The sequence below is a fragment of the Astatotilapia calliptera genome, chromosome 1 (assembly GCF_964374335.1).
Source record: "Astatotilapia calliptera chromosome 1, fAstCal68.1, whole genome shotgun sequence".
Classification (NCBI taxonomy): domain Eukaryota; kingdom Metazoa; phylum Chordata; class Actinopteri; order Cichliformes; family Cichlidae; genus Astatotilapia; species Astatotilapia calliptera.
The window spans coordinates 1956528-1971603 of NC_137422.1; the positions used below are offsets into that span (position 1 = coordinate 1956528).

The 15076-nt window shown below is 43.0% G+C and overlaps 1 protein-coding gene across 3 annotated transcripts; it reads right to left on the reverse strand.

Moving 5' to 3' along the window:
• Positions 1–2014: 2014 nt before the first annotated feature.
• Positions 2015–15050, reverse strand: dapk2a (death-associated protein kinase 2a). 3 transcript variants are annotated; one of them, XM_026188499.2, is made up of 9 exons: positions 14753–15050; positions 14439–14523; positions 13118–13339; positions 10870–11008; positions 5598–5727; positions 4799–4874; positions 4543–4695; positions 4355–4400; positions 2015–2864 (listed from the first exon to the last, which is right to left on the reverse strand). In XM_026188499.2, the coding sequence occupies exons 1-9, from the start codon at positions 14784–14786 to the stop codon at positions 2214–2216; spliced, it is 1536 nt and encodes a 511-aa protein (XP_026044284.1). In that variant the 5' UTR covers positions 14787–15050; the 3' UTR covers positions 2015–2213. The 3 variants fall into 3 exon arrangements, with proteins under 3 accessions (XP_026044284.1, XP_080156098.1, XP_026044438.1); XM_080299972.1 differs by having other exon boundaries at positions 13118–13332; positions 14753–14798; XM_026188653.2 differs by lacking the exon at positions 14753–15050 and having other exon boundaries at positions 13118–13332; positions 14439–14741.
• Positions 15051–15076: the final 26 nt, after the last annotated feature.

Consider the following 15076-nt stretch of genomic DNA (forward strand, 5'->3'; position numbering starts at 1 on the left):
ATCAGTGAAGCAAACCGGGGGGAAAGGCTTCAGTTTACTAGGGAGCATAAAGATTGGACTCTGGAGCACTGGAAGAAGGTCATGTGGTCTGATGAGTCCAGATTTACCCTGTTCCAGAGTGATGGGTGCATCAGGGTAGGAAGAGAGGCAGATGAGGTGATGCACCCATCATGCCTAGTGCCTACTGTACAAGCCTGTGGGGGCAGTGCTATGATCTGGGGTTGCTGCAGTTGGTCAGGTCTAGGTTCAGCAACAGCATGTGCTCCAAGAATGAGGTCAGCTGACCAGCTGCTATGGACCGCAAACGCCTGCAGAGAGTGATAACAACTGCGGAGAAGATCATCAGGACTCCGCTGCCCTCTCTGCAGAGCAGCTACCATCACAGAGTCCAGAGGAGAGCTGCCTCCATCCTCAAAGACCCCACACACCCCCAACACGGACTGTGCACACTTCTGAAGTGTGCACATCAGGTCATCCTGCATATTAAGCTATAGCTCTTTGCACACATCTCTGTTTCACACCTCCATATTTTGTCTCCTTTCCTGTCTTCATTTATTTATTTGTACTATTTGTATTTTATACGTTCTGTTTCTATTGTATATATTAATCGGCATCTGTGGGTGGACAGCAAAGAAAGGATTTCATTGCACAGAGAAACGCCTTTGAATCTTTGAATCTACCCGACTATACTGAATGACCAGGTTATTCCATGAATGGGTTTTTTCTCCCCTGATGCATGGGCCTATTCCAAGATGACAGTGCCAGGATTCATCGGGCTTAAATGATGAATTAGTGGTTCTGGGAGCATGAGACATCATTTTCACACATGGACTGGCCACCACAGAGTCCAGACTTTAACCCCATTGAGGATCTTTGGGGTGTGCTGGAGAAGGCTTTGCACAGTGGTCAAAGGAGCTTGCAAAGAAAAGCGTCTGGACTTCTTTAAGTTACTTGAAGACGTTTCATCTCTCATCCGAGAAGCTTCTTCAGTTCTAAGGTCAAATGGTGGAGAGTCCCAGATAGTCCCAGAGAGTCCCAGTCCCAGACCTCTACATTGGAGAGACCAAACAGCCACTTCACAAGCGCATGGCACAACACAGAAGAGCCACCTCCACAGGACAAGACTCAGCAGTCCATCTGCATCTAAAGGTCAAAGGTCACTCTTTCGAGGATGCCAACGTTCACATTTTGGACAGAGAGGACAGATGGTTTGAAAGAGGAGTGAAAGAAGCATCTATGTCCACTGTGAGCGACCATCTTTGAACAGAGGCGGGGCTTACGACACCAACTCTCTGCCATCTATAATCCAGTTTTGAGATCCTTCCCAGACGCCTTAACGCCCACTCACATCCTGGGCCATCTGACCTCAGGAATTCGCATGATAAGGTGGGGCCAGGTTTCACAATGAACACACCCGAAACTCTGGCTGATTGGGACCCACGCCCAGTTTCCCACCTTGGCTCAGGCGATTAGAGGATCATCAGGGGGTCCTTTTGTCCCTCTGTGGGGGGTTTCTCCCACTAGGTTTATATCTGGGACTCTCCACCATTTGACCTTAGAACTGAAGAAGCTTCTCGGATGAGAGGTGAAACGTCTTCAAGCAACTTAAAGAAGTCCAGACGCTTTTCTTTGCAAGCTCCTTTGACTACGATGACCTGGATGACTGAGAACCTTCACAGACATTTTGCACAGTGGTCAGACTCCACCATCATCAATTCAAGATCTTGGTGAATGAATGCAACACTGGATGGAAATAAATCCTCTGACATTGCAGAAGCTTACTAAACAATGCCACAGTGAATGCGCCAAAGCTGAAGGGCGACCAACAAAATATTAGAGTGTGTGACCTTTTAATTTGGTGGTGACTTTTTTTGGCCAGGCAGTGTATTAATGCAGAATAGCAAATTAGTAAATCTTTCTTTTAGACTTAATGAGAAATAAGTAGAAAAGGCTTTTTTTTTAAAATCTCTCCAACATAGAACACAATAAATGAATGGTGATTGTTACAGCGAAGTCTTTGCTTAACATTTAATAGTATTTTAGAACAGAAGATTTTGTTCATATGAAAAAAAGTTTCAGTATGGAAGTATGCAATCTGTTATTTACGTATAAAACAAACAGTGTATAGCTTTGTGTAACAAATATTTGGGCATGCTGCAGCACACTCCTGCTAGCTGCTTTTAAATGTTTTCTATGTGATTTAGTATTTTAAATCATTTTTGTTGTCCAGTTTCACTAAAGTCCAAGTTGATCCCAGAGAGCAGTTCTCCTTCACAGGAACGGTTTAAAAGCTCTTTCAGAGTTTCATTCACGTTGTTGAAAGCTGAGGAGAAGCTGCAGTTGGGGTATCTTCTACCTTCATCTGTATGAAATGACCCCATGACATCCTGCACCCACTTCACCTCGTTGCTTAGTTCCAGGGCCAGGGCATCAAACCGGCTCTGTCTCTCCTGGAAGCGGTTGCTGATGGCACCGAGGCTGCAGCTGAAGGCTTGGATGTCATCCTGCAGGCTCCTCTTCAAGGCCTCCACCTTACGGAACTCGTAGCGGATTTGCGAGAGCTCGTGACGCATGGCTTCATTCTCCTCCTTGTAGCAGGCTTCCTTTTCATTATAAATAGAGACCATGGCGTCTATATTTTCCTGCAGAGAGTCGTGGGCTGCGGCCAGGCTAATGAACGAGCTCTCCATCTGGTCAATGTCCTCCACAACCTGGGCAAAGCGCTCAAAGTTCACGTAGGTGTTGTTGGGTGGCATGCTTGAGTGGGACTTGATAGTGTACTCCCTCAGGCGCTTGGTCTTCAACTGGCGCCGCTCACTTTTCTTTGGCCCCCTGGCTTTATTCTCTTCCTTGTTCTCATTGGACTAAACAATTTCAAACACAGAGAGAGATTAACTGTTTTAAAGAAGAATCTTGGGATTCTTGAAAGGTGCTCTACAAATCCAAGTTATTATTATTATAAATAGTAGTGACTTTATTTATAAAGAACCTTTCAAAAACACTGTCAACATGTTTTTTATTCAAAGAATTAAACATTAAGTCAACATCAAAAGTTTGAGAGATAGCATAATAAAAATGTGAAAAGAAAGGATAGCATGCTCAGGTTTTTAAGAAAACTGCAGGAGATAACTGCAGCAGGCACTGAAAGGACTGGGAACAAACAATTAGGTCTGCAAATGTGGGACAATTACAGTTTGTTTTTGTTTTTTTTTGGGGGGGGGGGGTAATTTTGATTCTTTACAATAAAAATATTTCTTTAAAAATTTCAGAGGCTTAAAAATAACTGGAGAACTGACAGTTTCGTGGACGGATGAATCCTGTTACCTAATTATTCCCAGAGAGAGGACACTAAGTAGATAAAACAAAAATTAATAGCTTTTCATGGAAACTTTCAATAACCGTTCCTGTTGGACAGTGACTTGGTTTTCCTCGTCCCTGTTCAGGATTTCCGTGGCTGCTTGTGAATCCTTGTTAGGATCCCTGGGGTTTGGACCCGGCGTTTTGGGGAAGGAATTTTGTTGTTGATTTTGGGTTTTATGATTTCTTTAGTTTCTGAGAATCTCTTATCTCCAAAAGTTGATTCTGTTCATCTGGACGCAGCGTTTTGTGGGAGAAACGTTTCGTCACTCATCCAGGTGACGTCTTCAGTCTCAGCTGACTGCAGGTTTCAATCTTATAAACAGGACATTTGCACAATGACTGAAACCAGCCCAGTGAGGGAACAATGGGCTGGGAGGTCAGTTCCTTAATCTTAATTATGCAAATTCTCATGACCATTGATCAACAACCACATTCGTGGTTGATTCGCTCTGTTCCTGTGCTACTGCCAGTGTAACTACCGCCCCTCCCCCCTCTGCTCAGCGCAAAGCGTCGTTCACGTCAAAGATCCGGCTCTAAGAGCCATTTTGTTCGTGACTGACACATCACTAGTGGATGCACAACTCTGTGAAAACAACTGAAAACGCTAGTGTGAATAGTTTTCAGAAGAAAACGCAGTTTTCAAATTTATCCGGGCTGGTGTGGACGTAGTCACAATGTTTTGTTTTATCTACAAAGAGCTCTTGGACTTCACGATTCAGTTTTTGTCCTAATGTGCAGTGTGAATTGCGTAAAGTCTCCTTGATCAGGTCATTTCAGAGCAACTCTACGTTAAGTCTGAATATTTTCCTAAATGAGAGATTTCAGTTTTTCATGCTCGAGTCTCCTGTTTCTCTGTAAATTTCTGAATTTATACCAGTGAAGTTTTTAAAAAGCGAAGAGCCCTAAGTGGTTTCTGAGGCATCATTTCTCTATAAAGCTCTCTGATAGACATGCATTGCTCTGCGAACTGAGATGGCTTCAACAGAAGCATTACCTTGATCCATGGGTGATTGAGGGCATCTTGAATTGTTAATCTTTTCCTGTGAGACAAAAAAAAATCTTGCTAACTTTCATTATGTAAAAGTGGTGATGTGACTATAATGAGCTCTCCAGAATTAATGTGCGTTTTACTCTCCTGCTGTGGCACAAGTATCCTTCACTAAGCTATCCCTGAGCTCTTACTTCTTATCCTTCTCGAGTAGCTGGCTGATGAAGTTCTTGGCCAGCTTACTGGTGTGACAGAAGAACTCTTCATCAAACTCATAATTTATGGCTGAAATGTTCCCCAGTGTGTCCTGTTTTGTGTCCCCCAGGAAAGGAGAGGCACCACTCAGCCTGGAATAAAACAATAAAAAAGTGCAGTTTATTATACTGCTGCATTACTATGTATATGATATTGTAGGAGATGCCACATTAATATTGGGTGAGGTTAACTTGCAGGATGTAAGTGATGACACCAATGCTCCACATGTCTGCTTCCAATCCAAGGGGCTCATAGTTGACAATCTCTGGAGCTTTACAGGCAACCAATACAAAAATAAATAAATATGCACATAAAACAGAAAGGTAAACATTTCCTTGTATTTAGATCTAATATTGCAAACCCTTTAATGCGTTTCTATTTTTAAAGACATGACAGTTCAAAACCAGATTGCTAACTGGATAACTGGGACCAAACTCCTTTAAAATGTCCATTGCATTGTAGAACTGCTGGCAGTAAACAATGCTTTTCTTTCTAGCTTTTCTTATTTCTATTATTTTGTGGATATTTTTTGATTATTTTTGTTTACCTTCGTCTTTGTCCAGATTATTTTCTGATCGTTTAAGCAAAGCTGAGAGTTGTGATTAAGTGGCTAGATCGACATCCCCTAAATCTTCAGGCTGCCTTTTCCAGAGTTTTGGGATGTAGTTATTGACTTCATAACAGCTGAGAGGTCAGAATCAGAATCAGTTTAATTTCCTGAGAAGACTTCAAAAATTAAATCTTAGACAGATTGGCAAGTGATGTAAAGATTTTAAAAATGGAATGAAAAAGATTGGGTGACTGTAGCTCCGGAGAAAGAGCTCGGACATCTACTAATCGAAAAAGAAAAAAGTTCTGGTGTGAATGAGGTGTTGTACAAAGCAATAGGAGTCCCCAGGTAGAGCAGAAAAGCACTATATAAGAACCAGTCCATTTACCAACAGTGAAGGAATATGAGCTCTTTGCTACCCCAGTTTATAAATAATAATCTTACCTACAAACTCAGGAGTTCCAAAGATGTTCTTGAACTCAACTCCAGCTTCAATCTTATGGGCAAGACCAAAATCAATCAGTTTTATTCTTGGCAAGGGTGTGTTCTTATCCAAAAGCATTATGTTTTCAGGCTGCAGAAGACAAGAACATGTACTAAGCAACTTTGAACACTTCACATTAGGAGGTTCTAAAACATGTGAGTTGATTTTTTGATACAAAAAGGGAAGAAAAATTAAAAAAGGGAAAAATCATTTGTGGAAAGCAGTGAAAAATGGACCCATCATGTTTCTATGCACAGCTTAATTCATGAATTTACTTTATTTACTATATGCTCAGTGGCATTTTGGTCTACGAACAAGTTTTCAACTACGAGTGAAATAAATCATTTTATTGATTAGTACATGGGATACATTGTCAGATAAGTGATTGTTTCTAAATGTTAGAAAAATGTTGTTACAATGTTTTGTTTTTTTCACTTAGCACATTCAGATGTGTTGCTACATATGAAGACCAGTCAATCATTTTGGACACACCTGGTCTTATTCTTTTTTTCTTTTACAGTGTTTGAAATAACACATACTGATGTTTGAAGCAAAGAAATGTGTTAACTGTTTCACACTCTTTATTCTTTTCACTTCTTCAGTTGTTCTCTGTTTTCTTTACTTTGGTCTCTAATTTATCCCACACCCATCCTAGTTCAAACCGTACGGAGCGATGCTTCTTCCAGGAGAGCACCAGGTACGTGTCTGAAACGCTGCATCACCAATACAGTTTTAAGATAAGATAAGATACAGAGTTTAAAAAATTGATTGTTTTGTTGACTTAGATTGTTAGATTCTGTTTAGAAATACAAAAGCAGCTTTGTAACTGCAGGAATGTCTTAAAGACACAACGTCCTGAATGACCTCGAATTTTCTGCTTCTAAATTCAGATAAAACTGAGGTTGTTGCACTAAATATCTAAGAAATATGGCATCTGGATGGCATTACTTCAGCTTCCAGCAATACTGAGGAATCTTGGAGTCATTTTCCACATACAAAAAATCAGGCCTCATCTTATCTTAATGATCTAGTCACCCCATTAGAGCAATTTGCTCTCAGACTCTGGGCCTACTTTTGGATTCTAGACTAGTTAAAAGTAGAATGGGAGGCAGAGCCTTCAGCTTTCGGGCCCCTCAACTGTGGAACCAGCTTCCAGTTTGGATTTGGGAGACAGACACCCATTCCACATTTAAGATTAGGCTTAACACTTTCCTTTTTGGTACAGCATATAATTAATGCTGGACCATGTGACCTTTCTGAATCCCTCCCTTAGCTATGATGCAATAGGTCTAGACTGCTGGGGATTCCCATGATGCATTGAGTGTTTCTTCTTCAAACATACTTTTTCACTCATTATCTGTTTATACACCACGTTGCGTGGTTCCACTTTGCATTTAATTATTTTTAAATGCAATGGTTCTCATCCACACTTTGCCCTGTCTTGATCCCCTCACCCCAACTGGTTGCGGCAGATGGCCCCGCCCCTCCCTGAGCCTGGTTCTGCCGGAGGTTTCTTCCTGTTAAAATGGAGTTTTTCCTTCTCACTGTCGCCAAAGCGCTTGCTCATAAGGGGTCATATGATTGTTGGGGTTTTTCCGTTTTCTTTGTATTATTTACCTTACAATATAAAACACCTTGAGGCAACTGTTTTTGTAAGTTGGCTTTGTTCATCATGACCCCTCAGAAGGGACTCGATCCATGAAACTACTGGCCAATAACCTGCCTCAGCATAACATGGAAGCTCCTGTCAGTTATCACAGCAGCTAAGATGGCACATTGATCAATACATGAGCAGGAAGGAATGGGTACAACATTAACTACTGGAAGACTTGAGACTATAAGACCAAACTGACAAACCAGTGAAACACCTGGATTGACAACAAGAAAGCCTGTAATTCAACAGAACCCTAAGAGCCTTCATCATGAACCCAATGCAACACACTAGAAGTCAACTCTCACAAGTCGCCATCAAGTGTGGGATTGACCAAGGAGATGCAGGATCTCCCTGGCTGTTCTGCATAGGCCTAAACCCCTCAGCCAGATCGTTAGCAAAAATGGCAATGGATACAGACTGCAGAATGGAGCTAATGTTAACCACATGGATAACTTCAAGCTCTATGCCAGGAGCGAACATTGATCCAGACCACTAGGATCTACAGCAATGACATATGTTTCGGAGGTGTTGTCCCTGGCTCAGCTGCAGGGGAGGAGTGGTGCAGTGAGCTCAAGGGGGTGGTACCAGGAGGCAGGTGAGCCACAGGTGGTGGTGACTGACTGATGACAGTGTCTCTTTCTGTTTCTCTATATAGTGAAGGCAAAGTTGAGCGGGGACGGAGAGAGCTGGACTGGAACGACTGTGTTCCCTGACTTCACAACTTTCAATAAAACGCAATTATAGTGAGCACGATCATCGTGTGCGTCGTGTACTTTTACAAGTGGTACCGAAACCCAGGAGTGGGATGTCTGACCCGCACGATGCGCTACCTACCCAGCCTGCACAGTTGTTGGCACAGATGCTGGTTGAATTGGCAACGATGTGTCAAGATCAGGCGGTGGCCCAGCGGGAGCGTCTGATTAAGCTGCAGGAGCACTCAGACCAGCAGACCAGGGTCCTTGAGCAGCTAGTTGGGGCTCCTGCACCGTCGAGGCCCCTGCCTCTGTCAGTAGTGATGCAAAGGATGTGGGACGGTGATGATCCTCAGGTTTTTTTGGAGGCATTCCATGCAACAGCGGAGGCGTGGCAGTGGCCACAAGCACAGTAGACCCCCTGATTCCAATACTGTCGGAGGAGTTGCAAACGGCAGCCCTGAGCCTACTACCGACCTCACAGAGCTGCGTCGCTGACATGAGCCAGGCCGTGTTTGAGCAGATGGGCCTCACCCAAGAAGATCATCGCCGGCGGTTCCGCACCTGCAGGCTGACTGGGGAGGATCATCCGCTGCCGGCGAGACAGCTAAGTGGACGTGGACGTGGCGGTCACACTGGTGGAGGATCACCTGGCCGCAAAAGCAAGGGAGGACGCGCCACCCCCCGCCACCTGGAAATTACCCCCACAGGAGATTTCCCACTGGAGCATTCTCTTGATGACACTCTGCGCTCAGCCTTTGACCAAGTGATTGAGATTGATGGTCACGTGGTGCACCCTGAAGCCGTGCGGACCTACCCGCACTTCATGTTCGTGTTATTAAAAGACAGGTTATATTGAGTGAGTCGTGACACTCGCACGGAGGAGACACACAGCCAGTTGTTGGTGCCACAAGGCCGCTGGGAAATGATTTTCCAGGCGGCTCATTATAACCCCATGGCAGGGCATATGGGATGTGACAAAACTCTGGAGCAAATAATGGCCTGGTTTTATTGGTCGGGCATCTGGGTGGATGTTCACCGCTGGTGCGCATCCTGCCCAGAATGCCAGCTTGTTAACCAGCCAGCCATTCAAAAAGCGCCTTTGCGCCCACTCCCACTAGTGGAGGTTCTGTTTGAGCGCATTGGCATGGTTCTCATCGGGCCATTTCACCAGAGTGCACGTGGCTATCGCTTTGTATTAGTTCTGGTGGATTATGCAATGGGATACCCGGAAGCAGTGCCACTGCGTGACATCTCTACAAAGCGTGGGGCACAGGCACTGTTTCAGGTCATCTCCCGAGTCAGTATCCTGAAAAAAATATTGACTGAGCAGGGCACGTCATTCATGTCTCGCACACTGCGGGAACTGTCCAAATTGTTGGGCATTAAATCTGTTCGGATCAGCGTCTACCACCCTCAGACTGACGGGCTGATGGAGTGGCTGAATAAGACTTTGAAGTCCATGATTTGTAAGTTCATTCACGAAGATGAATGCAATTGGGATCGCTGGTTAGACCCTCAGTTATTTGCAGTTGCCGAGGTCCACCAGGCCTCCACAGGATTTTCTCCCTTTGAGCTGCTGTTCCGCCAGAAGCCACATGGGGTGCTCGACCTGATTAAAGAAAGCTGGGAGGAAGGTCCGTACGGAGCCCCGCAGGGGACATGGGAGAAAAAAAAATTAGGGAGAAAAAAAAAATTAGGGAGAAAAAAAAAATTAATACGGACTTTTGCGAGATCTCGCAAAACAAACTCGGGATCTCGCAAAAGTTTTAGCCGCATTCTTCGGAGGCCGCCAGCTCGAAGCCGACCGGGAGGTCGAGGCACGATGTGCCGGGAAAGCGGTGTTCCTCCCGGCTGTAGTAGGTCTCGACCTCCCGTTAGCTTCGAGCTAGTGGGTGTCAGATCTCCAAAAACGTCGGAGCACTTTTGCAAATATGTGATGTCTTGTAAACCGAGCAGGTATCTGACGTTTACACAGCTACATTCATGCCTCAAAATATCTTAAAAGTGTATTTTGTGACCCAGAAAGAGTAATATTACAACTAAGTAGCTGCCGCCATTGTTGGAATTCAACTTTTGCGAGATCTCGCAAAAGACCGCCTTAATTTTTTTTCTCCCTAATTTTTTTTTTCTCCCTAATTTTTTTTCTCCCTAATTTTTTTTTTCTCCCTAATTTTTTTTCTCCCTAATTTTTTTTTTCTCCCTAATTTTTTTTCTCCCTAATTTTTTTTTTCTCCTTAATTTTTTTCTTCTCCCATGTCCCCTGCGGGGCTCCGTAGGTCCGAGCCCTGCAAAGAATGAGATTCAGTACGTGTTGGACCTGAGAGCAAAAGTCCATCATTCCCACCTCCCTCCATTGTGATGACCATCTGACACGCCCAGAGAGCGGGCAACAGCGCTTTGCGGACGTGTTCCCCCCCTGCCTGGCAGAACGTCTCTCATTGAGCATCGTTTTGAAACGCAGCCTGGCGTGACGGTGCGTTCACGGCCCTACAGGGTTCCTGAACATAAAAGGCAAATTGTTCAGAGGGAGTTAGCCAAAATGCTGAAAATGGGAGTAATAGAAGAGTCACACAGCGCCTGGCTGATATTGATCCCTTTGTCCTGTTTATTTTGGGCTCGTTCCTGTAAGAGCTCTGGGTCTGAAAGCTTGTACAAGTAGTATAGAGGCCTTTGGCGGTTATTGGGTGGTTTGGATCACTACATATAGGAGACATCTAATACGATTACCCTTGACAACTGTGCCAGAAAGCCTCCCCTGGCACTGCCCCCTGAACCCACTGCACCGCTGCTCCCTGGCAGCTGAGTCTCAAACCACACCCCACCACCACAAACATCTTATCTGTGGTGAAAAAAGAGACTGTGATATATCTTGTTTGGACAAACCTTAAGATCAAAGTGGGCTATCTTTCTGGCGTGAAGGTAGTTCACCCCCTCAAGGATTTGCTTGATGAACTGAGTAGCCTCCTCCTCACTCAGAGACTCCTTCTGGGCCAGGAAATCAAACAGCTCACCACCAGAGACTCTGAAAGGGTTAAAAAATCACTGTAAAAAATGCCGGTTTATCTCTTTTTATACGTTTCTCCTTCATTTCCCACTGAATAGCTTCAGGAACATACTGTCCGACAACCTTTCACACATTCAATGAGCAGGCCACTGATGCTGGACGAGTAGGCCTGTCTTGCAGTCGCCGCTCTTCTGTCAGGTCATATTAGAACAGAAAGGACCATCTCCAAACTTTTCCCACACATTTAAAATTGTGAATATTTGGTAGCCAGAAAATGTTATGACTGGGCAAGAGCAATGCTATCACAGTCGGACGCTGGAACTCACTGAGCTCCTGAGAGCGACTTGTTCTCTATAGAAGCAGTCTGCATTCTGAGGTGCTTGATTCTGTGCATCTGTGGCCCCGGAAGTGACAGAAACACTGGAATTCAATTACATGGATGGGTGAGTGAATACTTTTGGCAATCTAGTGTATATACTTAATATCTAAAATATATAATATGGTGTATAGCTTCATATATCAAATGATTTCTTTTTAAAGATTTTTTTTTCTCCATGTTTTGTAGCCTTTTTTCTCCCCGGTCATGTCCCTGTGTCTGTCTGGTTTCTCCATGTCCTGTCTCTGCAGGTTCCTGGTTTCCCTGCCAAGGCTAGTTAATGTCTCCAGTTCTGGTCCCTGAGTTTCTCTTCCTGTCAATAGTCTCTCTGTGTTTCATCCTTTTTTCTTCCCAGTCAGTCATGTCTCCCTGTCTTTCTCCAGCCCCTTTATCAAGTTCACGTGTTTTAGTCTGGGTCTCAGTGTGTGTTACTTCCTGTTTTATTTTGATAGCCTTGCTTTCACTTATACAGTACCAATTTAATTTCAGTAGTCCCCTCTAGGCAACATATATTATAAGGACATGTTTCAACATCACAACCACATCTAAAGAACAGCAGGACTTACTCGCCTCACCTATGATCAGTGTTCATGATTCAGTAACAAGAAATGGGGAAAAAAGGTAGATTTCCAAGGTGAAAACCATTACTGACAAAAAAGAGCACAAAGGCTCATCTCATTTGCCAAGAAACATCTTGATGACCCTAAAAACTTAGGAGGAACATGTTCTATGGACTAAAAAGACAGATGTTTTACTTTTTGTAAGGTTTGCATCCTGTTACATCTCACATAAAACTAAAACAGCAAGTCATATAAGGGTATCAGCAAACGTGGTGGTGGTAGTGTGATGTACCGGGGCTGCTTCGATGCTTCAGGATCCAGACAACCTGTTATCAGTAATGGAGCCATGAATTCTACTCTATACCAAAAAATCCTGAAGGAGAACGTCTGATTGTCCGTTTGTGGATGTTAGTTAAAGTCTGGACTTGCATGTTCCCAAGAGTGGGACAAAATTAATACAATCAACCAAGTTTTAGGTAGGTACTTAGGTAATGGTAGTTATTTTCCATTAATAAATGAAAACACAATTTAGAAACTGTTTTACATTGACTCCAGTTATCCTTGTCTAATATTGATCTAAAACATGGAACTTTAGCAGACACGATAAAAAGAAATCAAGAAGGTGTCAAATGCTTTTTCACAACACTTTTCTTAAAAAAAAATTTGAGAAAATTGGACAAGTAGAGCAGAAAAGAAGAAATATTGGGCTTAAAAAACTATATACAGCAGACGAGCCGTATCTGAAAGTTACGTCCTTCAGAAAAATCCAGCAAAAAACTGTCTTATGATCCTTCAGTTGATCCTTCTGCAGCCTCATAAGAAATGGGCTCTGCAGACACGGTACCTTAACATTACTGAAGCACTGCGGGATGATCTTGACAGAGGACAGAACAAACCAAAGCCAATATCCAATAAATAGTGTTGAAATGACCTTCCTATTCTGTTCATGAAAACTCATTTCACATATTGACTTTCACACTTGTTACCACCAACTCAGAGTTTGCTATATTATGCATGCCTGTATTTTCATGCATATTTGCACATTTCAATGATTTGTGCACCCATTTCCCATCTGCCTGGCAAAATATAGAATATACATGAAGATTTTCCACTGTACTGTATTTTAGAGAAGCTAATTGGGATTACTCAATAATCTTTGAGTAATTATAGTAGTTATAATCAGCTACTCACAGCTCCAGGATAAGCACCACATCAGTGCGGTTCTCATAGACGTCGTGCAGCATGACGATGTTGGGGTGCTGAATCTGCTGGAGGATGTTTACCTCTCGCTCTATTTCGTCTCGCCGGACTCCACGAGAGCTGGCCATGCTCTGCCGCTTTTTGATAAACTTAGCAGCAAATTCCAAACCTGTAGTTTTCTCTCGACATTGCTTCACAATGGCAAACTGCCCACTCAAACACAGAGAGGAAATCACACAATCAAATGAAGATCATTGAAAAAATCACTTCCTAACTACCACACAGAACCATGAACATATCTGCAGGTTAGATGGAAACAAGGGTGCAGTCCTATTGACTGCACATAACTGTCATAAATATTTGGCAAAGTCTGGCGCACTGCAAAGTTTAAGCAAACTACAACATTTGTAGGTCGTTTTATTGACTGTGGAAAATTAGAGTTATTTTAAAATAGACCAATGAGTAATTTAGTTATTAGTTTGACTGTTTGACACTTTACTAACTAGAATGCACCCCACAAATTTCCGTATCTATATTGAAAATGACAACACAAACAACAACAACAACAAACTGCACAGTTACACCACAGGTCATGTACAGTATTTAACATTCAAATTCACTTATATGACCATGCAGATGCATCTATTTTTTCCTGGTTCACTTCAATGGTTTGTAAGCTGACACTCCACTTCCTGCAGCCAGGCTAAGAGCAAATATAACCTCTGCTAAATATAAACAAGTCCTTTAAAAAGCAGTTTGATGTGCATGACATTTGTCTCTCTCACACAACACACAGCAACAAAAGCAAAGCCAAACATGCAACTTTGTTTCTCACTTCTCTCAGAAATAGAGCGGATCGCTTTTAGAAACCACCTGATATTTAGAGAGTGTGTGTCAGCAATCATCAGCTAAAAAGGAAGCTGTGTGCAGCCAAAGACAAATAAAAGACTTTTCACTGGTGCAGTTAATGACCCAGTGTCATTTCCATACCGTTAGAGCTCAGAAATAACTCTGTGGAAGAGTAAATGTAAGTCAAGTTTGAAAAAGATCCCAGTGTATTTTGTGTAGGTGTCTACTCTGCAAACATGCCTTATATTTCCTACACCAGGATTACCAGTGATGAGCAGTTAAATGAACACAGGAATACACGTTGAAGTAGTTGGTGTTCTGGTTGGTGGTTGAGTTTGTAGTTAATATGCTGTTGTTCTCAATCCATCCGTCTCACTATCTGCATTCTGATTTACATTAAACTAGCCGCTGTTACTCATTAAACTACATTTAAAGCAGATGCAAAAGCCGTGCGCGTCTGTACCTGCCAAGCTCTTCACCAATTTCATAGAAATCTTCCACTTTCTGTTGCTTGAATAGATCCATTACTGATGTTATTTCTGTCTGTCCTGAAATGATAATTAAATAACACGTAAAAAGTGCTTTACTTAAACAACATGGCCCAATTTTAAAAAACCATCTACAAATAATAAAGGGAAAAGATTTTGAAGTAAGCCTGTCCCCGAAAATAACCAGTTTCCGATGTCATCTGGAAAAACAGATCACAGGAACTGCAGCGTGTTGTGCCAGACAGACGCTACACAACGATAATGTGTAGAAAATGTTTTTAAAACATACGTAACTCTGTGCTCGTGGACTTCCTCCTCGTCATGCCCTGTCCCCGTGTCCGTGTCCCCGTGTCCGTGTCCCCGTGTCCGTGTCCCCGTGTCCGTGTCCCCGTGTCTGTGGCTGCAGCGCTCTGCACAGATCACGAAGTCGGGCAGAAAAGTCTCACAAAATTCGTATAGTTGGAAACAAATGTCGTCGTTATATATCGATAAAACGTGTATTCAGAGAAACAGTTACAGGATCTGAACGATGTGTTTGTGTTTGGTAAGATTAACATGATTAAAATGGTGACGCAGTAAAAACGGAGACGCTAACGTCGAATTTGTTGAATCA